This window comes from Callithrix jacchus, chromosome 4 (genome assembly GCF_049354715.1).
Source record: "Callithrix jacchus isolate 240 chromosome 4, calJac240_pri, whole genome shotgun sequence".
In the NCBI taxonomy this organism is placed as follows: Eukaryota; Metazoa; Chordata; class Mammalia; order Primates; family Cebidae; genus Callithrix; species Callithrix jacchus.
The window spans coordinates 60,759,876-60,786,199 of NC_133505.1; the positions used below are offsets into that span (position 1 = coordinate 60,759,876).

At 40.2% G+C, this 26,324-nt stretch overlaps 1 protein-coding gene and 1 long non-coding RNA gene across 7 annotated transcripts in view; one reads left to right on the plus strand and one right to left on the minus strand.

Moving 5' to 3' along the window:
- The window catches only part of LOC144582154 (uncharacterized), a 60,132-nt gene extending 46,179 nt beyond the window's left edge, over positions 1 to 13,953 (minus strand). The window contains exon 1 of the long non-coding RNA XR_013534283.1: positions 13,589 to 13,953. This is a non-coding gene — a long non-coding RNA (uncharacterized LOC144582154). The remainder of the gene's footprint in view (positions 1 to 13,588) is intronic.
- Positions 1 to 26,324, plus strand: part of EFHC1 (EF-hand domain containing 1) — a 92,343-nt gene that overhangs the window by 4,130 nt on the left and 61,889 nt on the right. For 3 of the 6 annotated variants that reach the window (XM_002746646.7, XM_078369375.1, XM_054254096.2), the window contains exons 1-3: positions 13,422 to 13,550; positions 17,568 to 17,789; positions 22,634 to 22,921. In XM_002746646.7, coding sequence (XP_002746692.1) covers positions 13,488 to 13,550; positions 17,568 to 17,789; positions 22,634 to 22,921 — 573 coding nt within the window. In that variant the 5' untranslated portion in view covers positions 13,422 to 13,487. Of the gene's footprint in view, positions 1 to 13,421; positions 13,551 to 17,567; positions 17,790 to 22,633; positions 22,922 to 26,324 lie in introns of those variants that run through there. The other 3 variants (XM_035295885.3, XM_054254095.2, XM_035295884.3) reach the window with 1 other exon arrangement.

The following is a 26,324-nucleotide window of genomic DNA, read 5'->3' on the forward strand; positions in this document are numbered from 1 at the left end:
AGGGTCGCAGAGTTGGTAAGTGATAGAATTAGGACATATACCTCTGTAGTCTAACTCTGCAGTCTATACTATTTTATTTTTTAATTATAAAAAACCTTGAACATATGCAACAGAATTGTGTCATGTAATCACACACACAATTAAGAAATCATGAGCAATCTAGTTTCATCTATATCCATACTCACTGGCTTCTGTCCATATTATTTTGAAGCAAATCCCAGATATTACATAATTTTTTTCTATAATACATACTTTTCATGTATCTTCAAAAGATGAAGATTCTTTAAACAAGAACACAATATGATTACCATGTCTAAAAAACTGAAGAACAATTCCTTAACATCAAATATCTGTGTTAGAATTCCTAATAGTCTCATAAATGTCATAATTATTTTAAATATTGAGTTTAAATCAGATCCCAATAGGACCCACACATTACAATTGGTTGACTTTTTACTTAAATCTCTTTTAATTTATAGGTTTCCCTTCTACCTCAGTATTTTTACTCCTTTCCAATTCAGTTGTTGGCAAAACAGAGTCATTTGTCCTGGAGAGTTTCCTACAGTCCACTACATCATTCTCCCTTTGGGGTACTAGATTATAGACTTTTCATTACATAGATTTTATTTATTTATTTATTTTTATTTAAATTTTTTTCTAAAGATGAGGTTTCACCTTGATGGCCAGGCTGGTCTTGAACTCCTGACCTCAGGTGATCCACCCACCTCAGCCTCCCAAAGTGCTAGGATTACAGGCGTGAGCCACCGCGCCCAGCTCATTACATAGATTTTAGAGTGGGGAAAACTCAATGAGGTTATTTCTAGACTTACTGGAGCTTTCGTGAACTCTATGAAATTATAAGTAAATTCTGAACATGTGAATATGTACATTTTAGGGAACCAAAGTCTAGAGCTTTCACAAGATATAAAAAATGATCCCATGATCCCCAAACAATTAATGATCATTAGCTCTGATCCTGGCTTTTCATTTTAGAGATGAAAAACAGGAGACTTGGGTGAGTAAATTGTCCAAACTCACATAAATATTCTTAATAGGACAGGAATGTGGCTCTCAGGACCTAACCTGTTCAACTTTTGGTTTCATGCTGCATATGTGAAAGAGGAAAAGCATCCCAGGGCCAACCTCAGCTTCTATCTCCCTATGAGATTGACACAATTTTTCCTAACCAGTGGCTTTGAGATGTGATTTGAGCTGCTCAATAGGAGGTGTCAAAGTTATTTCCCCATTGTTTAGAAGTTGTAATTTACCTGAATTAATGAATTCACTTCTTGTCCACATTTGGAATCTAAAACTGTAGTCAATATTACTACCACAACATTCTCATTTCTCTTTCTCCGTACTATTGGGAGCTTTATTATGCCAGAGATGTCTCACAAGCAGGATGCCAAGATCAGTGATCTGTCCTGAGCTAAATGAGAACTATCTTTCCTAGATGTAAGAGGATTGAGGTGGAGGGTAAGTAATACTAAGTTGAGAACCAGTCATTAATGGATCATTCCTTGATCTCTTTTGGTCTGGGGATTTCTCATTAGTAAAATGAGCTAACTGGATTGTGTCAATTACTTTTCAAGCATTTTGACTGTGACCACAATATACTCTCACTATGAGTGTGTATGTATTTATATAACTTGAAAAAACTTTCACTGAATTATTCTTACATACAAAATGGAATGCATCTGGATAATTTCTATTCTTTTTAAAAAAATAATTCTGGTTGTGGTCACAATCTATTAAGTTGATTTTAAGAACTGCTAAAGGAAATCTGCTGGCAGTTTGAAATAATACTTTCCTAGGTGACCTCTGAGTCATCATTCATTCATTAACTGTAGTTGGTCAGTCATTTTACAACTATTTAATGAGTATCTACGTAGTGCTAGGCACTGTGATGAGAGTTAGGAAAATGGCAATGAAAAAATGAAGAACCTTTTCTTATGATGCTTGTATCCTGTGAAGTATGTTTGATCAACTTTGCCAAGGAAAGAGAATTCCAGTGGAATCAGCTAAAGCCATTGAATAGGTTTGACTTAAGGGCGGAAACAGCAGCAGAAATACAGGTTTTTCCAAACCCCAGGCAGGAGCCCACATCAACACTAAAATAGTCTAAACCCAAATTATGTAATTTTCGTATCAAATGGAGATCTCCTGTGGATCCTAAATCTGTTCCAGAATCTGCCTGGAAATCACTGGATGTTTCTCTCTTTCTCATACTTTGCAAAGATCAAAGTAGTTGACCGGGCCCTCTTTTAAGGTAAAATATTTCAGAGGCCATTCACAAGGAATGCTAGAAAGCACTCTGACTGAGGGCCATCTTATCCCATATTCACACGCTGATCACACCCCCAGTACCTGCAAAACCTGCAGATATGTAATTAGTTGTTTTTTCCAGAAATTTTGCTGTACCACTTTTATCCAGCAGAGGGAAGCAAAACATCAAAATCACTGCAGAACTAATCCAGGACACATGCACACACAACCCTTTGGTATTTTTTGTCCTGTGAATTTAGGTACTTAAGAATAAGAATGTCACAGTTTCGAAAACAAATTCTGGGTAAAGCCAGCTCTGGGCAAAATGCTGAAAGAGGAGAGGTTTGTTTTCGCTGACTGCTTATGGCCTGTCCCATCGGGATTCCCTGGAAGGCATCACCCAGTCCACAAGGCCCTCTTTCAGGCTTGGCTCCTGGCAGTCTGACCTTTCCATTTGTTTCCATTCCCCAAGTTTTGGAACATCTGGTAAAATCATGTAACCTTCTGTGGTCTTCTGAGTCAGGCTTTATGCAATGGCCTTTCAACCATGGTGTTTCCTACTTTAGCTGCCAGGAATGGTCAGTTTCCTACCCTCTTTTATATATTCTACAAAGTGGGAAATGGTGGGTACAAACTGAAGTGCAGTATATGCTAAGTGGTCATGTTTGGGAGAAACGAGATACAAAGTCTTTTTTTTTTGAGACAGGGTCTCGCTCTGTTGCCCAGCCTGGAGTGAAGTGGCATGATCTCTACTCACTGCAACCTCTGCCTCCCAGGTTCAAACGATTCTCCTGCCTTAGCCTCCTGAGTAGCTGGGACTACAGGCACATGCCACCACGCCCATATAATTTTTATAGTTTTAGTAGAAACAGGATGTTGCCAGGCTGGTCTCAAACTCCAGGCCTCAAGTGATCTGCCCACCTTGGCCTCCCAAAGTGCTGGGATCACAAGCATGAGCCACTGCATCTGACCAGGATGCAAACTCTTAATCATAGCAGACCTTGTGGGGATCCAGGTACTCTTCTGAAGCCCTGCCTTTCCTCCTGACCCCCTTCTTTACAGACCTGACCCTGTGCCTTTTAACACTGATGCAGTACTGTCTGACTCCCCCTCCTCAGAGATGATGGTATTTTTAGGAGGCCATAGACCAACAGAAGTCTTCATGCATTTCTGGGGTCTGAAAGTAGTTAAAACACACCCCCTTAGCCACTTCACTGGTGTGCTTTTCTGGGAGAGAAAGGCATGAGCAGAGGGCACTCCTCAAATAGAAACAGATGCGATAATGGACAATAGTCTTAGGCATGACTCAGCCTTTCTAGCTCCACAAGCTCCTTCCCTACCCAATCCAGGAATATAGATCCAAGTGCAACTATGCACTTAGTCAAGAAGGGCTCTTCAAAGTGTGTCCTAATGCCATGAAATTTACTTTTATTAAGAGAGTGGGTAGGGAGGGATCATGGAACTTGCAAAAGTTTAAGGTTATCATGAAGAGTCAGCAAGAATTACAGTAACCAGTGATTCTGGGTAATCAGCATCAATGAGGTGGAGAGAAGTGAGAGAGGTGCCTTATCTCTGAAAGGTTAAACTTGCCATCTTGACATATTCCTCCAGTGACTGGCATCCATCCTCAGTTGGTGTGTAAGGTATAACACAATAGACAGGTACTTTAAAAGTTTTCAGAAACTTCCACAATGCTAATCAATGTTTCAAGAATAGGGTTATATTTCTTTCCATTTAAAGCCAGTGTGGTGGCTAACACCTGTAGTCCCCAGCACTTTGCGGGGCTGGGATGGGTGGATCACCTGAAATGAGGCTTTTGAGACTAGCATGACTAAAATGGTGAAACCCCATCTTTACTATAAATGCAAAAATTAGTGGGCTGTGGTGGCAGACGCCTGTAATCACTCGGGAGGCTGAGGCAGGAGAATCATCTGAACCCAGGAGGCAGACGTTCCAGTGAGCTGAGATAGCACCCACTCCAGCCTGACAACAAGAGCAAAACTTTGTCTCAAAAAAATAAATAAATAAAATAAAATAAGCAAGTTTTGTAAAAAGCACCAAAGGCAAAAAAAAGTTAATTGAAGTTTTTAAAAACCGTACTAAACTGCTGCATTAAGGTAATGTACCTTCGGAGAATGAAAAGAGAAAAAGGTTTAAAAAAGGATAAGAGGGCTGGGCGCGGTGGCTCAAGCCTGTAATCGCAGCACTTTGGGAGTCCGAGGTGGGTGGATCACGAGGTCAAGAGATCTAGACCATCCTGGTCAACATCGTGAAAAATACAAAATAATGTACTAAAAATACAAAATTAGCTGCGCATGGTGGCGCGTGCCTGTAATCCCAGCTACTTAGGAGGCTGAGGCAGGAGAATTGCCTGAACCCAGGAGAGGAGGCGGAGGTTGCGGTGAGCCAAGTTCGCGCCATTGCACTCCAGCCTGGGTAACAAGAGTGAAACGCTGTCTCAAAAAAAAAGGAGCAGAGGATGATCCAAGATGGCCAAATAGGAACAGCTCTGGATTGCAGTTCCCAGCGAGAATACTGAGGGTGAGTGATCACTGCATTTCCAAATGAATTTTTACTGTCCACAGACCAGGAGATTCCAAGTGGAAAAGCACCACAAGTCTCCAGCATGGCTGTTTCAGCTGGTACAGTGGGTCTCCACACAAAAACTCACACAAATCTGGGCACTGTTTCAACTGGTGACTGGAACGCCTGGGAGACACAGCTGCCTGTTCAACTGAAAAAAAAGAGGGCTGAAACAGGGAGCCAGGTGATCTGGCTTGGCGGGTCCCACCCCCACAAAGACCAGCAATCTGAACCACTCTGGATTGAGAGTTTCACAGCAGGCACAGCTGGACCCTGGATGGTCCAGCTCTGTGGGGGGAAGGGCATCTGCCATTACCTAGGGAGTCCGCCATTACCGAGGGATTCCACCACTACCAAGGCAGTCCACCATTACTGAGGCAGTCTGCCATTACCGAGGGATTCCACCACTACCGAGGCAGTCCACCATTACTGAGGCAGTCCACCATTACCGAGGCAGTCCGCCATTACAGAGACAGTCCGCCATTACCGAGGCAGTCCGCCATTACCGAGGCAGTCCACCATTACTGAGGCAGTCCACCATTACCGAGGCAGTCCACCATTACAGAGATAGTCTGCCATTACTGAGGCAGACTGCCATTACCGAGCAGTTATAACTATACCTCTATAAACAAAACTGTAAGGAAGTTCACACAGCAGCTCAGCAACATCTCTTCTGGCAGACTGTGACTAGGCTACCTCCTTGCTGGGGAGGGCATCTCTGAAAAAAGGCAGCAGCATGTCAGGAACTTATAAATAAAGCCCCACCTTCCCAGAACAGAGCACCTGGGAAAAAAAAGGCAGTTATGAGTTCTGCTGCAGCAGACGTAAACATACCTGCCCAGTAGCTCTGAATGGAACAACAGAGCTCACAGGTCAGCATTTGAGCTCCTATAAGGGACAGACTGTATCCTCAAGCAGCTCCCCAAACCCCATATATCCAAAGAGACACCTCATAAAGGAGAGCTCAGGCTGATATCTGGCAGGTATCCTTCTGGGACATTACTGTTCTGCAGCCACTGCAGGTGATTCCCAGGTAAGCAGGGTCTGGAGTGGACTCCAGCAGACCTATGGCAGAGGGGCCTGACAGTTTGAAGGAAAACTGAAAAACAGAAAGAAACAACTTCATCATCAACAAAAAGGACATCCACTCAGAGACCCCATCCAAAAGTCATCAACTACAAAGACCACAGGTAGATAAAGCTACAAAAATGGGAAGAAACCAGCACAAAAAGGATAAAAACACCCAAAACCAGAACACCTCGCCTCCTACAAAAGATCACAACTCCTCACCAGCAAGGGAACAAGGCTGGATGGAGAATGAGTCTAACGAATTGACAGAAACGGGTTTCAGAAAGTGGGTAATAACAAACTTCTCTGAGCTAAAAGAACATGTTCAAACCCAATGAAAAGAAACTAAGAACCTTGAAAAAGATTTGATGAATGCTAATGAGAATAAACAGCTTAGAGAAGAATATAAATGAATTGACGGAGCTGAAAAGCAACACAAGAACTTCACAAAGCATGCACAAGTTTCAATAGCCAAATCAACCAAGCAGGAGAAAGGATATCAGAGACTGAAGTTCAACTCAATGAAATAAAACAAGAAGACAAGACTAGAGAAAAAGAGTAAAAAGAAATGAACAAAGCCTCCAAGAAATATGAGATTATGTGAAAAGACCTAATCTACGTTTGATAGGTGTACCTGAATGTGACAGAGAGAATCAAACCAAGCTGGAAAACACTCTTCAGGATATTAACCAGGAGAACTTCCCCAACCTAGAAAGGCAGGCCAACATTCAAGTCCAGGAAATACAGAGAACACCACAAAGATATTCCTCAAGAAGAGCAACCCTAAGGCACATAATCATCAGATTCACTAGGGATGAAATGAAGGAAAAATGCTAAGAGCAGCCAGAGAGATATGTTGGGTTACCCACAAAGGGAAGCCTCTCAGACTTACAGCAGATCTCTTGGCAGAAACCCTACAAGCCAGAAGAGAGTGGGGGCCAATATTCAACATCCTTAAAGAAAATAACTTTCTTTTTTTTTTTTAATTGCATTTTAGGTTTTGGGGAACATGTGCAGAACATGCAAGATAGGTGCATAGGTACACACATGGCAGTGTGTTTTGCTGCATTCCTCCCCTTCACCCACATTTGGCATTTCTCCCCAGGCTATCCCTCCCCAGCTCCCCTCCCACTGTCCCTCCCCTATTCCCCCCAATAGACCCCAGTGTGTAGTACACCCTTCCCTGTGTTCATGTGTTCTCATTTTTCATCAGCCGCCTATAAGTGAGAATATGCGGTATTACATTTTCTGTTCTTGTGTCAGTTTGCTGAGAATGATGTAAAGAAAAGAACTTTCAACCTAGAATTTTATATCCAGCCAACTAAGCTTCATAAGCAAAGGAGAAAGAAAATCCTTTACAAACAAGTGATTGCTGAGAGATTTCATCACCACCAGGCCGGCCTTACAAAGCCCCTGAAAGAAGCACTAAATGTAGAAAGGAACAACCAGTACCAGCCACTCCAAAAATGTACCAAATGGTAAAGAGCATTGAAACAAGGAAGAAACTGCATCAAATAATGGGCAAAACAACCAGCTAGCATCAAAATAGCAGGACCAAATTCACACATAACAATATTAACCTTAAATGTAAATGGACTAAATGCACCAATCAAAAGACACAGACTGGCAAATTGGATAAAACGTCAAAACCATCGGTGTGCTGTATCCAGGAAACCCATCTTACATGCAAGGATACACATAGGCTTAAAATAAAGGGATGGAGGAAGATTTACCAAGCAAATGGAGAGGAAAGAAAAAAAAAAAGCAGGAGTTGCAATCTTAGTCTCTGATAAAACAGACTTTAAATCAACAAAGATCAAAAGAGAAAAAGAAGGATGTTACAGAATGGTAAAAGGATCAATGCAACAAGAAGAGCTAATGATCCTAAATATATACACACCCAACACAGGAGCACCCAGATACATAAAGCAAGTTCTTAATGACCTACAAAGAGACATAGACTCCCACACAATAATAGTGGGAGACTTTAATATGCCACTGTCAATATTAGACAGATCAACGAGACAGAAAATTAACAAGGATATCCAGGACTTGAACTCAGATCTGGACCAAGCAAACCTAATAGACATTTACAGAACTCTGCACCCTAAATCCAAAGAATATACATTCTTCTCAGCACCACATCATACCTACTGTAAAACTGACCACATAATTGGAAGTAAATCACTCCTCAGCAAAAGCAAAAGAATGGAAATCATAACAGTCTCTCAGACCACAGTGCAATCAAATTAGAACTCAGGATTAAGAAGCTAACTCAGAAGCGCACAACTTCATGGAAACTGAACAACTGGCTCTTGAATGTTGACTAGATAAACAATGAAATGAAGGCAGAAATAAAGATGTTCTTTGAAACCAACGAGAACGAAGACACAACGTACCAGAATCTATGGGACACACTTAAAGCAGTGTCTAGAGGGAAATTTATAGCAATAAATGCCAACCAGAGAAGCAAGGAAAGATCTAAAATCAACACCCTATCATCAAAATTGAAAGAGCTAGAGGAGCAAGATCAAAAAAATTCAAAAGCTAGCAGAAGACAAGAAATAACTAAGATCAGAGCAGAACTGAAGGAGACAGAAACACAAAAAAATCCTTCAAAAAAATCAATAAATCCAGGAGCTGGTTTTTTGAAAAGAGCAACAAAATAGACCGCTAGCCAGATTAATAAAAAAGAAAAGGGAGAATAATCAACTAGATGCAATAAAAAATGAGAAAGGGGATATCACTACTGATTCCACAGAAATACACACTACCTTTAAAGATTATTACAAATAACTCTATGCACATAAACCATTAAATCTGGAAGAAATGGATAAATTTCTGGACATTTGCACCCTCCCAAGCCTAAACCAGGAAGAAGTTGAAACCCTGAATAGACCAATAACAAGGGCTGAAGTTGAGGCAGCAATTAAGAGCCTACCAACCAAAAAAGGCCCAGGTCCAGATGGGTTCACAGTCTAATTCTACCAGACATACAAAGAGGAGCTGGTATCACTCCTTCTGAAACTATTCCAAACAATCCAAAATGAGGGAATCCTTCCCAAATCATTTTATGGGACCAACATCATCCTGATACCAAAACCCGGCAGAGATGCAACAAGAAAAGAAAACTTCAGGCCAATATCCATGATGAACATAGATGCAAAAGTCTTCAATAAAATACTGGCAAACCAATTGCAACAGCACATCTAAAGCTTATCCATCACGTTCAAATAGGCTTTATCTTGGGGATGCAATGCTGGTTCAACTTACTCAAGTATATAAATGTTATTCACCACATAAACAGAATCAGACAAAAACCACATGATTTTCTCAATAGATGGATAGAAGGCCTTCCATAAAATTCAACAGCCCTTTATGCTAAAAACTCTCAATAAACTAGGTATCAAGGGAACATATCTCAAAATAATAAAGGCTATTTACGACAAACCCACAGCCAATATCATACTGAATCGGCAAAAACTGGAAGCATTGCCTTTGAAATCTGGCATTAAACAAGGATGCCCTCTCTCATCACTCCTATTCAATATAATATTGGAAGTTCTAGCCAGAGCAATTAGGTAAGAAAAAGAAATAAAAGGTATTCAATTAGGAAAGGAGGAAGTCAAATTGTCTCTGTTTGCAGATGCCATGATTATATATTTAGAAGACCCCATTGTCTCAGCCCAAAATCTCATTAAACTGATAAGCAACTTCAGTAAAGTCTCAGGATACAAAATCAATGTGCATAAATCACAAGCATTCCTATACACCAATAACAGACTTAAAGAGAGCCAAATCAAGAATGAACTGCCATTCACAATTGCTACAAAGAGAATAAAATACCTAGGAATACAACTAACAAAGGATGTAAAGGACCTCTTCAAGGAGAACTACAAACCACTGCTCAAGAAAATAAGAGAGGACACAAACAGATGGAGAAACATTCCATGCTCATGCTAGGAAAAATCAATATTGCAAAAATGGCCATACTACCCAAAGTAATTTATAGATTCAATGCTATCTCCATCAAGCTACCTATGACCCTCTTCACCAAACTGGAAAAAACACCTTAAACTTTATATGGAACCAAATGAGAACCAGCATAGCCAAGTCAATTCTAAGCAAAAAGAACAAAGCTGGAGGCATCACGCTACCTGACTTCAAACTATACTACAAGGCTACAGTAATCAAAACAGGTACTAGTACCAAAACAGAGATATAGACCAATGGAGCAGAATGGAGGCCTTGGAGGCAATGCCACACATATACAACCATCTGATCTTTGACAAACCTGACAAAAACAAGCAATGGGGAAATAATTCCCTGTTTGGTCAATGGTGTTGGGAAAACTGGCTAGCCATGTGCAGAAAGCAGAAACTGGACCCCTTCCTGACACCTTACACTAAAATTAACTCCAGATGCATTAAAGACTTAAACATAAGACCTAACACTATAGGCCGGGTGCGGTGGCTCAAGCCTGTAATCCCAGCACTTTGGGAGGCCGAGGCGGGTGGATCACGAGGTAAGGAGATCGAGACGATCCTGGTCAACAAGGTGAAACCCTGTCTCTACCAAAAATACAAAAAATTAGCTGGGCATGGTGGCGCGTGCCTGTAATCCCAGCTACTAAGGAGGCTGAGGTAGGAGAATTGCCTGAACCCAGGAGGCGGAGGTTGCGGTGAGCCGAGATCGCGCCATTGCACTCCAGACTGGGTAACAAGAGCAAAACTCCGTCTCAAAAAAAAAAAAAAGACCTAACACCATAAAAACCCTAGAAGAAAACCTAGGCAAAATCATAGGCAAGGACTTTTGGTGTTTGACTAAAACACCAAAAGCACTGGCAACAAAAGCCAAAATAGACAAATGGGATTGAATTAAACTGAAGAGCTTCTGTACAGCAAAAGAAACAATCATTAGAGGGAATCAGCAACTAAGAGAATGGGGAAAAATTTTTGCAATCTACCCATCTGACAAAGGGCTAATATCCAGAAACTACAAAGAACTAAAACAGATTTACCAGAAAAAAATAAACCCATTCAAAAGTGGACAAAGGATATGAACAGACACTTTTCAGAAGAAGACATATATGAAGCCAAGAAACATACGAAAAAATGCTCATCATCACTGGTCATTAGAGAAATGCAAATCAAAACCACATTGAGATACATCTCACGCCAGTTAGAATGGTGATCATTAAAAAATCCAAAGAAAAACAGATGCTGCAGAGGATGTGGAGAAATAGGAACACTTTTATACTGCTGGAGTGTAAATTAGTTAAACTATTGTGGAACACAGTGTGGCGATTCCTCAAGGACCTAGAAATAGAAATACCATTTGACCCAGCAATCCTGTTACTGGATATATATCCAAAGGATTATAAATCGTTCTACTATAAAGACACATGCACACATATGTTCACTGTGGCACTGTTTACAATAGCAAAGAGCTGGAACCAACCCAAATGCCCAACAATGACAGACTGGAAAAGGAAAATGTGGCACATATACACCATGGAATACTATGCAGCCATAAAAAAACAATGAGTTCATGTCTTTTGTAGGGACATGGATGAACCTGGAAACCATCATTCTCAGCAAACTGACACAAGAACAGAAAATCAAACACCACATGTTCTCACTCATAGGCAGGTGTTGAACAATGAGAACCCATAGACACAGGGAGGGGAGCATCACGCACTGGAGTCTGTTGGTGGGGGGGACTAGAGGAGGGACAGCGGGGGGTGGCTAGGGAGTTGGGGAAAGATAACATGGGGAGAAATGCCAGATATAGGTGAGGGGAATGGAGGCAGCAAACCACATTGCCATGTATGTACCTATGCAACAATCCTGTATGTTCTTCACATGCACCCTAGAACCTAAAGTGCAATAAAGTTTATATATATACATAAATATATATATATAAAATAAAAATAAAAGAAGGACAAGAATGGGAAACAGATGTATTAAGGGGAGAAGAGTTAACAAAGAAACTCTCTGGGTAGGGTATGGTAAGCAGTCATCAATAACTGCCTCAGGTGACACTTAATGCATTCATGTCCCGGGCATCAGGAGCTTCTTGCAAGTTAGTGAAACCCAACATGGGGATTTACTCTGACAAGCAGCAATAAAAGTAAAGCTGCTGTCTGTATTGGTAGTAAACTACCTGTGATGCTGAGATATGCCTTCTGTGTCCGGCTTATTACTCTTATCATGTTCCTAAACTGGTTTGTCACAAACACCTGTTACAAAAATCAGATTCCCGCCCTCCACGTCAGACCTAATGAATCTAAATCTCTGGGCAACTGGGTTTTGATTACTTTTTTTTTTTTAAGCTCCTCCGCAATGATGGATGGGTTTCTTCACACCCACCCACCCCCACCAAGTATGTGTCAGGAATAGGATTTCATTTCTTTAAGAAAAAATAAGCAAGTTTTGTAAAAAGCATCAAAGGCAATACCTATGATACTGACAATATTTCACCTCACTTGTCTGCTTCTTTCCCATGAGTTAGTCTTTCTCTTTGAAGGAGCTGTGTTTCTCCTAGTGGTTCTGATCTTCACCTTGCAGCTGCAGGTATAAACGAGGGACTGAGGTGACTACCCCTTCAACGTCCAGCTCCTCAGTCAACAAATATCAGGTACCTATTAGAGTGTACCCTGTCCTGCGGCACATACTCAAGGCTCTGCCAACAAGAATGAAGAAGGTGTTTAACCGAAGGGATTGACGGTAGACTAAAGAGAGCTGCCCGGACGCGGTGGCTCACGCCTGCAATCCCAACACTTTGGGAGGCGAGGCGGGAGGATCGCTTGAGTCCAGGAATTACAGACCAGCTTGGGCAACAGTGGGACACCATCTCTACACAAAAGAAAAATTTTAAAAGAGAGTTAAAAGGGGTAAAAATATATAAGATGGCAGTGGAAGGATGAAGGATGAGATGATTGCATTAGTTCATTGACCATCCCTGAGCAAGAGAAACACAATCATGACAGAAACAAAACTGCCCACAAGAAGCATGGGTCTGGGTTAGTAGCACTACCAACCGGACCAACCATTTACACTTCTGTATGAAATGGGGCAGAGCGGGGAGAAAAGAATCCCTGAGTTCACAGCGTTGGCGGGGCGCAGTCAGGTTCGCCAGGGCTAGGTGAAAGGACTGAACGTCCTTCTCTGCAACTCATCTAAGGCCCTGCTCCGACTCTGGACCTCAGAGCGAAAACTACCGCCTCCCCATACTCGCCTTTCCTCCACCTACCCAACAGCTCCCACGCCTCATCCTCTGGCAGCGGTGCGAGGCGGGGCGAAGAGGAAGGGGAGGGGCCGGCACGACATTGGCCACTAGCCGCGCCCCAAGGCCGCGGCCTCCTTACCGCGAGAACGCGGAGTCCCTAGGACGGCGCACGCGCAAACCTGTGACGTCTGCGCGCCCCCCCCCGCCCCCCCTCCGCTTGTGGGAGTTCCGGATGTTTAGCGTTACCATGGAGCCTGGAGGAGCGCGCGAACGCTGCTTGTCGCCTGGGCAACCAGAGAGGACGAAGCATGATCTAGGTGGCGGTGGTGGTACCGGCTGCAATGGTGTCCAATCCCGTGCATGGCCTGCCCTTACTTCCGGGCACGTCCTTTAAGGACTTCACGGTGAGAAGTTATCTGCGGGACTCCCAACCTGTCCTCACCTGCCAGCAGCCCAGGAGGGTTCCCGGCTCCCTGCGCTTCCATTTCCCTCCACTCAAGTCTCTGCTCTCCAAACACGTCTTCTGCCCTGACGCTGTTCTTTCTTCTCGGCCGAACTTCTGCTGTTCATCTCTAGCCAGCCTCATTCTCCCTCTCCAATCCTTTGCCCTCCGCCTCATCCCTCTCGTTTTTTTCCGCTCCATCTTGACAGTCTGTTGGCGCCTTCTTCCTCATCCTGTTAACCGCTTTCTTACTTAGGCTCTGCTCCAAGCCCCTGCCTCTTGTCCCTTTAGATCATTGTTTCTCCCACCCTTCTCCCAAGCTATCTCCGCACCTAGCTCATTCTCTCAAACCTACCTCCATCCTTAAAACCTCCCCTGCCAGTCTTCGCCTACATCCTCATTCCCACAGGTCCGTTATTCCCGCCCCACCTGCTTCCTCCTTCTGAATCCTGCACCCGGTAGTGTCTCCCACTCCCAGGTCCATTTCCTGTTTTACATGTATATTGATTCCACTCCTCTTCTTTCCGCCAGGTCTTTTTCCTTTCTTCTTTATGTTGCATCCAACCCCATTCTTTTCGCTCCATCTTCTACCTTTTCGACAATTTAGTCCCATCCTCTTCCCATTCTGTTCTTTCTCCATTGCGGTTTTCCTCCAAAACTTGTTCATATTCCTCCCAAACCATTCTTCCCTACTTTGTAAGATATATCCCTTTCCAATTCCCCTTATAATTAATTAGTTGCTGTTTATTCTTCCCCAGCCATATTCTTTTTATTCTAACGTTTTTGTAAAAAGATTGCTGTTTAGATTTTGTTTTGCTCCTTCCCCAACCTTGTGTTTTTATTTGCATTTCCTAGGCAATTTTTTTTTAAAAAGCAGCAGCAGCTTGGATTCTTTGTTTTTTTCGTTTTTTAACTCTTGATACAGCTTAGCTCTTAAAATCATTTAGTATTTGTTTTAATTCTAACAGGGCTACTGACATATATGTGCTGGAAAATCAATAATGAGATTCCCTAGACTGATCATCACAGATGAGCTTAACAGTAGATTATATAGTATAATAATTTAAATTCTTACCTTCCTCTCCAGCTTCAGAAAGTTAAAGAGAAAATATTTTGTCAATGTATTTTCTTTGGGGGACTAAATTTAGAATGAAATAGAAAGTTTGGTTAGAGAATTTATATTCTGAATCTCTTTGTAATTATCCCTGCGTTAGGACACAACATCATAGATTTTTAGTTTCAGTGGACTTTTCACTTTTATGTAATTTAGAAAATGTTGTAGGCACTTGCCCTATACAGGATGAGCTTAAGCTTTTGGTGCTGGTGAATGTAGACAGGGCTGAGTTGATTTGGGGAATTACAGAGGTGTGGACGGAAGTGCAAAGCTCTAAAAAATATTGCTGTATTACAAGTAAGATGGACTGTGCATTGGACGTATTTCATATTTTAAATCCACTGGCCAAGTGTCAACCAATTTGCCCTATTTCAAATTTGAAAAGCATCGTCAGTATATCTTCAGCAGTAAAGGACTGGATATGTATTAATATAATTCTAAAGACAGTCAGATAAAAAATTTAAAAAATTTTAAAGGGGAGTGTCTTTAAAAAAAGACACAGAGAAGGTGAACCATAATGGACAAGAAGGGTGGAGAAGGCTGAGGTTGCCTTGCCTGGGGTGTCTGTGAGTTATGGCTGAATGGTGGTAGAGACATTTGTCTAAAACAAAGAAATAAACTGAAGTCACTGGTATTGCTTTGTCGTTAGTGGTGGAAAAAGAGCTTGAAGTTGCATAAGTTCCCCAATGAGGATGTCAACTCAGTGTGTTTTGCTCTATGTCATGTTTATTATATACCTGGAGCAGTCCCTGTGACTGAATACATGACCTGTAGAAACACATGTCCACGGTTTATGACTCTTAGCAAAAGAAGTTTATTGTGTTGTACCTTGTATGTTAGTACAGATCTTGAAAGGTGGTAGGCTGGGCTCTAAAGCAATTAAAATGTAGAAAGTTTTTTTCATAAAAATATATATTATATGATTAATCCCAAATTACATCTATGTAATTATATGTAATTGAATATTACATATATAAAATTTTGAAAGTATTCTCACAACAGAAAAAGGAAAACCATTAACATAACCTCTAATTTGCCCTTCTACTCTTTTTTATTTAATCTTTTTTTTCAGCTGCTAATAAGCATATGTTCATTGTAAAAAATCAACATAATTTAGAAATGTATAATACAGAGGACCAAACCAGTCTCTTCATGCACATATTTCCATGCTTATAATTGTAGTATACTCACAATTTTATATGTTGCTTTTTCATATAAATCATAAACATTTTCACCAGGTTGCCACATGATCTTTAAAATCAGTATTTTAATGACTGCACAATAATCCATTGAGTATGTTTTTGATCATTTGCTCATGTCTTCATGTGATTGTGTTTTAAATTCTCTTCAATATTTACCATTGTAATGGGCAGTTTCAGGCATGTAGTTCTTTCTCATGATTCTGGATCATATTCTTAAAATAAATGGTTAGGGGTAGAATTATTGAGTTCAAGAATTTAAATATATACCATCCAGTTGCTTTCCAAAGAGTTGTAAGAATATATCAGTGTCATTGGGACAAGAGGGACAGGTAAAAATAAATTCATGGCTGGGCATGGTGGCTCACACCTATAATCCTGGCACTTTGGGAGACTGAGGTGGGTGGATCACAAAGGTCAGGAGTTCAAGACCAGCCTGGCCAATATGGTGAAACACCATCTCCACTAAAAATATTTTAAAAATTGGCCAGGCATGGTGGCAGGCACCTGTAGTCTCAGCTACTCTGGAGGCTGAGGTAGGAGACTCCTTGAACCCGGGAGTGGAGGTTGCAGTGAGCCAGGATTGTGCCACTGCACTCCAGCCTGGGCAACAGATTGAGACACCATCTCAAAAAAAAAATCCATTGCATGTAAAAATAAAGTTCATAGAACCAGATCTTCTAGGTTCTACAGGTTTTATGGCCACAATATACCAGATGAAAAACATGAGAAGATTGGCCGGGCGCAGTGGCTCAAGCCTGTAATCCCAGCACTTTGGGAGGCCGAGGCGGGTGGATCATGAGGTCAAGAGTTCGAGACCATCCTGGTCAACATCGTGAAACCCCGTCTCTACTAAAAATACAAAAAATTAGCTGGGCATGGTGGCGCGTGTCTGTAATTCCAGCTACTCAGGAGGCTGCGGCGGGAGAATTGCTTCAACCCAGGAGGCGGAGGTTGCGGTGAGCCGAGATCGCGCCATTGCACTCCAGCCTGGGTAACAAGAGCAAAACTCTGTCTCAAAAAAAAAACAAACATGAGGAGATTAGTCAAAAATTTAGGAGTATAGATTAAATATTCTTTTAATCTCTCATGCAAGGTGAGTTGGTAAATTGGGCATTACAGAGCAGGGCTTTAAATTTAACTTTAAGCTCAGGTGGCTACTTCCCTTGTTGTTCTTGTCCAAGTGTTTTAAAATATGTACCCTTTAATGTAGGTAAGCTTTTTTTCTTCTTCTTTTTTTTGAAACAGAGGCTCACTGTTGCCCAGGCTGGAGTACAGTGTTTGAATCATAGCTTACTGCAGCTTGGGCCTCCCAGCCTCAAGTGATCCTCCCGCCTCAGCCTCCCAAGTAGCTGGGACTATGACAGGTGAAAGCCACCACACTCAGCTAATTTTTTTTTAGTTTTTGTAGAGACAGGGTCTTGTTGCCCAGGCTGGTCTCGAACTCCTGGGCTGAAGTAATTCTCCCTCTTCAGCCTCCCAGAGTGCTGGGATTATAGGCATGAGCCACCATGCCCAGCCTTAATGTTGGTAAGCTTGTTATAAGTTTTGTGAAGCTTATAAGCAAATATTTAAGTTATATTTTTAAAAGTTAGTTTTTTTTTTTTTTTTTACCTAACAAATATTTGTCTAATGTTATTAATGACACACTTCTTTTCTTCTTCAGAAAACAGCCTTCCATAGAAGCCAGACGCTGGGCTACAGGAACGGCTATGCAATTGTCCGACGTCCAACAGTTGGGATAGGCGGGGACCACCTCCAGTTCAATCAGCTGTCCCAGGCTGAGCTGGATGAGTTGGCCAATAAGGCACCAGTCCTAACTTACGGCCAACCTAAACAAGCCCCACCTGCAGATTTTATTCCTGCCCATGTGGCTTTTGACAAAAAGGTATGATCTGAATTTTAGGTACCCCTTGAATTAGGATCTGAGAGCCAACTGCTTGCAGAAAAGTTAACAGTAAACCACAGGATTTCCAAAGTGCTCTGAGGAGAAAATTGTTCAAATGCCTTAACTCTTAGTCACGGACAGCTGAACTCAGGCTAAAAAGAGGCTTTCTTTAGTCAGGAAGCTGATTACAGGGAGTAAAGTAATTCCCTGTAGACTTCACTGGACTATTTTCCAAATATAGTTAAAGAAAATTTGGCTAAAATTCTGAATTCTTGAACTTACATTGTTCTGTGTTTATTGGCAGTGTGTTTTCCACTTTTTAAAGGTACTGCATTCTGCAGTGGTGACATATCTAATCTCTGTGCGATGCAAAGTATCATTATGGAAACAATGACTCCTTCTATTGTCAGTTTTCTGCAGGCAGTTTCCTTAAGTTTTTGTTTTTCAGGGAACATTTCACGTTGGATATTACATAACCAATGGGTGGTATAGTATTTTTGTTTGTTTCTCATTTACCTTTATGTTTTTGCAATGCGAGTTGCCTCATTTCCATCTGTTGACATTACCACATCATTCTTGTTTTTCCTTGTCAATGAGCCTCCTCTTTGCACTCAAGTAATCCTAGCCCTGACCGTGTAGCAAGCCGAATCACTGGCGAGATTTTGAAGAAAATTACATGTTATTCAACTCTCATCAATTCTAATTTCCAGATGAGTTTTATGTGTAACTGGTTCTGAGAACTACTGATCAGTTTTGATAGGTTAGCTTTCTTAATTTACTGTTAGTTTGTTTCTTTTCCTGTCTTAATTTTTATATATTATTTCTGTTAAATGTCTATAACATTTTCATCCAGCCAGCCAACTTTTACTGAGTACCCGTTGTAAGCTAGAGGCTGGGGAGGAACTATGCTATTTACATTAATAATCACTCAGTTTTTAAGCAATTTTAGTATCTCAAGTAGAATCCCTATCATTTATTTCCTCTTCCCTACTTAACTCATTTATAGGAACACATTCACGTATACATTCATAGGCTTAACCCAAATATCCACTAAACAGTATGCTTTATATAAATGGGTATATATTTTCCTTTTGCTTGTTTCTCTTGTTTATTCATAGTTGTAACAGGCGCTGCAAAATCAGCAGAGAAAAGAGAGGGCAGAAAATATAAGAGAAGTGGAATAGGCATTTAATCATTTACCTAGATATGAATTCTGGTATGTTTAATTTTTACTGAAAAGAATAGCAAATAACTGTTATAAAGTAGAAGTTGATAAAGTGATATATGTCATAAGAAAGTGTTAGTAAAATTCAGAGGAGAAATTGTGCCTGAGTAGGAAATAGGCTTCCTATTTTCTGATTTTCTCTGTTATGTTATACTATTTGTTGTTGCTTAATTTGTACTTATTTAATATTATTCATAATTAATTTCTTTAATGATAGTGCACGTAAGATATTATTTTTATTTTCCAATTTATTTTACTTGGATCATCACAATTTCTAGACAAATGAGCTTTAGCATAGATAATGGGGTAGAGAGTAGCTAAACCCTGAAACTAAGTTAGTTTATAATAAGGAAATTTTGGTTTCTCTGAGTTAAATGAAGTTTCAAATTTTTTTGGGAGTATCCAGATCCACAGAATAGCCAACATATTTGTCTATAGTTTGGAAATTCCTAAGAATTCTGTTCCTCATAGACAGAATATAACTTCATTTCTTAGGTAATAAAGACCAGGACATCTGTTGCAAGTGCCCTAATCTTTTCCCCTTGGTCCCATATACTTTTGGCATCACCCAGTATATTCTGTTTCCTAGACTGGCTTCCAAGTTTTTATTTCTGATGTTATTCTTCTTTCATCTTTTTCATCTTCACCTTTGATATTATTACTATTTCAGACACTCTAGCGACGACTTCTCTAGCTAGAGTCATTATCATCTTGTCCTCTTTCTATAATACCTTGTGACTCCTTTAAGTAAGAGAACTTTGTTCCTCACTTGTCTGTCAAGTCACTTATAATCTGACTTCTCCCTATCCACAAGCCCCAAAATACTTTTTCCTAAGTAGCCAGTGCTGTTGCTTTTGCCAGATTTAGAGAGGTTTACGTTGCCAGCATTCTCTTTGGCCTGTTTGTTCCATCTGACATTGTTGACACCATCCTCCCTCCCTTCTTGAAACTGTACTCTTCTTTTGCTTCCATGACTCTCGATTTCCTCCTTCTTTCTATGTGATTGCTTATTCTTTACGTCCATTCTTAAGAATTTTTTTCAATTCTTAACTTAAAAGTATTTTCAAGGTTGTCTCATACAATTTTCTTGAGATCTCACCCACTTTCATTATTTCAGCTATCACCTCACTGTAGAAAATGTCACTATTTATTTTCAACTCTGATATCATTGAGATTCCAGACCTATATCCCCCTCCCCATGGAATATCTTCACCTGGATGAACTGCTAGCACCTCAAGTTCTGTATGTCTTTAATTTATCTCTATCTATCACCTTTTCCCATGACCTGCTTTTCCTGTATGGTTCCACTAAGTAATCTAAGCTTGAAACCTGAGCTATCTTTGGCTTTCTTTTCTTTATTCTCCACATTTAATGAGTTGCCAAGTCAATTATCTCTCACTTTCATTTCTTCTGCCACCATCATAGATCAAATAAGCCATATGACTACCTAACTGTTGTTATAGTCTCATTCCTAGTCTTTATGCTTATAACAGGTCTGCTGCCTAGTTTATTCTCTAGGCTTCAGCTCTGATTATGTCAGTTTTCTAGGAAAATGCCATCAGGCTCTCTTAACCAATACAGTAAAGGTTACCACAATTCACCTAGCTGTTCTAACCCCCAACTTGAAAGTCATCTTTCATTCTTCTTTCCCCCTCACAATCCACATCTAATCTGTTAGCAGGCTCTCTTGTCTCACTTTGTTGCCCGGGCTGGAGTGCGGTGGCACTAACTCAGCTCACTGAAACCTCCACTTACCAGGTTCATGTGATTCTCCTACTGCAGCCTCCCGAGTAGCTGGGATTACAGGCACCACCATGCCTGGCTAATTTTTATATTTTTAGTAGAGACAGGGTTTCACCTTGTTGGGCAGGCTGGTCTCAAACTCCTGACCTCAGGTGATCTGCCTGCCTCAGCCTCCCAGAGTGCTGGGATTACAAGTGTGAGCCACCACGCCTGCATGTTTTATGTTTTCTAAATGTGCAGTCTATGTATTGATACCATTTTGACTTCACATTGATAATGATGCTCCCCAGAGGACCAATGGTTTGCTTGATATAATATATGTGTTTCTGAGCACAATGAGGGTATGTACACATCTTTTAGAGATTCTATAGTGGATTAATGATGAGGGTATATACATATCCTTCAAAAATTCTATAGTGGATTGCTGGTGTGAAAATCATTCCTATGAAGTCTATAATAATGAATGTAGTTAATATACATTTACAAAGGACTGCACTTCTAAAGAAATGCAATTAAGCCTTCATTTTCAGTTTGAAACCAAAATCACAATATTGTTCAAGATTTTTTACTCTTCTCAGAAGTTCTGGGAGTGACTTTTGACATGGAGGTGAATCTAGTAAAGTTCTTTAAGATGTATTCTTGGCCGGGTGAGGTGGCTCATGCTTGTAATCCCAGCACTTTGAGAGACCAAGGTGGGCAGATCACCTGAGGTCAGGAGTTTGACACCAGCCTGACCAACATGGAGAAACCCCATCTCTACTAAAAATACAAAATTAGCTGGGCGTGGTGGCACATGCCTGTAATTGCAACTACTTGGGAGGCTGGGGCAGGATTGTTTCTTGAACCCAGGAGGCAGAGGTTGTGGTGAGCTGAGATGGCGCCATTGCACTCTAGCCTGGACAACAAGAGTGAAACTCCATCTCAAAAAAAAAAAAAAGATGTATTCTCGCCAAGGAACATGTGAAATAAATAGTTTATACACATTGTGAGTATTTAAAGCAGATGTCAGCAAACTTTTTCTGTAAAGGGGCAGTTAGCATATATTTTGGCCATTGCAGTGGTTTTAGTCTGCTTAGTCTGCCACAACAAAATACCACAGATTGAATGGTTTAAATAATAGAATTTATTTTCTCACAGTTCTGGAGGTTGGAGGTCCAAGATCAAGGTGCCAGCTGGTTTGGATTCTGGTGAGGGCTCTCTTCCTGGCTTGCATATAGTGGCCTTCTTCCTATGTCTTTACATGGCCTTATCTTGGTGGTGTGCATGTGGGAGTTGGGAGAGGGAAGTAACTCTCTTTCTCTTCTACTTCTCTTCTGAGGCCACCAGTTCTATGGGATTAGACTTAAAGGTGGAATACCTCTATCCTTAAGATGTTGTTTAACCTTAATTACCTCCTAAAGATCCTGTCTTCAATTATAGTCACGTTGAGGGTTAGGGTTCAACATATGAATTTTGGGGATGAGGGAGACACAATCTATCACAACTATTTAACTGTTCTCTTGTAATGGGAGAGCAACTTTTAAAAAATGTAAATTATTTACATAATTATTTGTGGCTTGAAAATTTAAATTTTTATAATATCCATGTGTTATGAAATTTTAAAAAAGTTTTTTAAACCATTTAAATATTTAAAAGCCATTCTTAGCTTGAAGGTTCATTAAAAAAAAAAAAAACAAAAACAGGTAGCAGGTTAGATGTGTCCCATGGACTTTAGTTTACAGTATCTGTAATTTTACAGTATCAAGATTTAGAGGATAGGAGTGATGAGTGTTAAAATCTCCCTGTGTGGTTCTGTTTTCAGGAGCATACTTGATATTTTTTAGATGACTATAACAAACTAATAGTATACCATTTCTCCTTTCCTTGCATCTTATAGGTGCTGAAATTTGATGCCTATTTCCAAGAAGATGTTCCTATGTCACCTGAGGAACATTATAGGATCCGTCAAGTGAATATTTACTATTATCTAGAAGATGACAGCATGTCTGTCATAGAGCCTGTTGTAGAAAATTCTGGAATCCCTCAAGGCAAGTTAATAAAACGCCAGCGGCTAGCCAAGAATGACCGGGGAGACCATTATCATTGGAAAGACCTAAATCGAGGAATAAACATCACAATTTACGGCAAAACTTTCCGCATTGTTGACTGTGACCGATTCACACAGGTATAGCATATATTTTTGAAAGTTGTGGGGTCTGAGGCATCATCCTAATTTATAGAAGGATACATTTCATTTATTAGAGTAAGGGGAGGACATCGGTAATCTCTCCCGCATGAATTATTATGGTTGGCTAGGTATTGTGTGTGTGTATGTGCTAATATGTGCCAACACTAGTAGTAACATCATTTTTTCAGAATGAAATGTAAAATACGCAAAATCAAACTCTCATCATAGCTGAATCATTTGGTAAGAAACCAGGTTAAAATGGTAGTTTCAATATAGGGTAGGGGAATAACACCCCTGCTAGGATGGACGTATGGAAGAGGGATTAGACATTTTATCTTAAGTATGAGTTTACGGAAATAGCACTACTTCTATTAGCAGATATGAGCCTAAAATTTTTTGTGTAGCTCATATATTTTTGGTAAATGATACTTGCTATATTCTAGGAAAGCTTACTATCTACAGAATTTCTGAAATAAAACTGTTTTGAAATGAAAAAAACTCTTCTCTATATAAAATGTCCTCTACTTTCTTTATTTCATAAGTTTAGATTTTTTAATACAAAGGAAACTTTTCTTAAATACATGGAGGATAATGATGATCTTTCTTTAGCACAAATAGGAATTAGGAAGTCAATTCCAAATTTGTCTTAGTTAAAAATGTTTCTAGAAGAAAAGATATAGTTTCTGAAGTATTTTATGTCCTTTATTCCATGGTACCTAGTGCCATATATGACTAATTGTTACCATACACTGAACTCCTATGAATCCATTTAGTGTTTTCATTTAGTAGTTTATTTAACAAATATTTATTTGCATGCCTGCTTTGCATCAGGCACTGTTCTAGGCACCAGATGTAAAGATGTGCCCTTGTAGAGGTTACAATCTTGTCGGAGGAGACAAACAATAGCAAATAGACTGATTATATGTCAGATTATGATAAGAGCAGTAGAGGAAAGTAAAGCTGAGTAAAGGGAATGGAAGTTGAGGGGCTTTTTATAAAGGCTGATCAGAGAATGCCTCAGTGATAAGATGACACATGAATAGAGGCCTGAAGGAAGTGAAGAAAAGAGCCATGGCATCAGTGCCATTCCAAAGTATTAGAGAAAAATAGCTTTGAAAGTAGAGGTGCTAGACCATCTTTGAGATATTCTCCCCTTCCAACAAATTTTTATCTCTTTGCTTTTTAGATGTGTGAGGTCTTATATCTCATAGGCAGTTTCACAATTGTACCAACAGTGAGAAATTATAAAATGTTATCTAAACATAAAGGTATTAACAATTATTTTTACAGTTGTGTTTTCATAACAATTATTTTTACCATTGTGTTTTATGGGCAATTTGAACATTTGCAAGTTAATCACTGAGCAGTTGATCTATTTATAGTCAATTCTCATTATTCACAGTAATTAGGACTATAGTCACCACGAACACTGAATACCAAACCACTGCTCTTAGAGGAAATACAGGGTTAGGTTCCCCCCAATCTTTGGTCACATTTTTGTCAACTGATCAATATGTAAGTTTGTTTTATGTGTGTTTCTGTTTAAAGACACCTTATTTAATTATATACTGTTGATTCATTAACATTAAACTCTTACCCAACAGCACTATAACTCATGTCTGAACAAAGCTTATCTAAGATATGCATTTTCTCCATGAGGTGCATTACAGCCTTCTTGTGATGATGAGGAACACTAAATAGCACTTCAGCACTAGACATTGGGACTTTTTAAACAGCAAAATCACCAACAAAAACACAAAAATGCAAAAGATATGCCACGTCTATGATCACATTTTCTTTTTCCAGTTTACCATTGATGGGCATTTAGGTTGGTTCCATGTCTTTGCTATTGTGAATACTGCTACAATGAACATGCATGTCTTTATGGCTGAATGACTTATATTCCTTTGGGTGTGTACCCAATAATGAGATTCCTAGGTCAAATGGTAGTTCTGTTTTCAGGTCCTTTAGGAATCACCACATCGCTTTCTACAATGGTTGAACTAATTCGTACTGTCATTAACAGTGTATAAACATTTCTTTTTCTCCACAACCTTGACAGCATCTGTTATTTTTTGACTTTTTTTTTTCGAGATGGAATTTTGCTCTTCTTTCCCAGGCTGAAGTACAATTCCATGATCTCAACTCACTGCAACCTCTGCCTCCCAGATTCAAGCGATTCTCCTGCCTCAGCCTCCCAAGTAGCTGGGATTACAGGCACCTGCCACCACGCATGGATAATTGTTTTGTATTTTTAGTAGAGATGGGGTTTCACTCTGTTGGCCAGGCTTGTCTAGAACTCCTGACCTCAGATGATACCCCTGCCTTGGCCTCCCAAAAGTGCTGGGATTACAGGCATGAGCCACTGCGTTCAGCCTAGTTTTTGACTTTTTAATAATAATCATTCTGACTGGTGTGAGAGAGTATCTCATTGTGGTTTTGATTTGCATTTCTCTAATGATGAGTGATGTTGAGCTTGTTTTCCATATGCTTATTGGCCATATATGTGTCTTCTTTTGAGAAATATTTGTTCATGTACTTTGCCCACTTTTTAATGGAGTGCTTTGTTTTTTCTTGTAAATTAAGTTCCTTATAGATGCTGCATATTAGACCTTTGTCAGATGTAGAGTTCACAAATATTTTTTTCCCATTCTTTTTTTTTTTTTTGAGACAGAGTTTCGCTCTTGTTACCTGGGCTGGAGTGCAGTGGCGCGATCTCGGCTCACCGCAACCTCCACCTCCTGGGTTCAGGCAATTCTCTTGCCTCAGCCTCCTGAGTAGCTGGGATTACAGGCACATGCCACCATGTCCAGCTAATTTTTTGTATTTTTAATAGAGATGGGGTTTCACCATGTTGACCAGGATGGTCTCGATCTCTTGACCTCGTGATCCACCCACCTCGGCCTCCCAAAGTGCTAGGATTACAGGCTTGAGCCACTGCGCCTGGCCTTTTTTTCCCCATTCTTTAGATTGTCTTTTTACTCTGTTGATGCTTTCTTTTGCTCTGCAGAAGCTCTTACATTTAATTTGATACCATTTGTCAATTTTGCTTTTGTTGCAATCGCTTTTGGTATCTTTGTCATGAAATCTTTGCCCATTCCTATGTTTAGAATGGTGTTGCCTTGATTGTCTTCCAGGATGTTTATAGTTTTGGGTTTTACATTTAAGCCTTTAATCTATCTGTGTTGATTTTTATATCTGGTGTAAGAAAGGTGTCCAGTTTCAATCTTCTGTATATGGCTAGCAGGTTATCCCAGCACCATTTATTGAATAGGGAGTCCTTTCCCCATTGCTTGTTTTTGTCAGCGTTGTTGAAGACCAGATAATTATAGGTGTGCAGCCTTATTTCTGAGCTCTCTATTCTGTTCCATTGGTCCATGTGTCTGTTTCTGTACCAGTA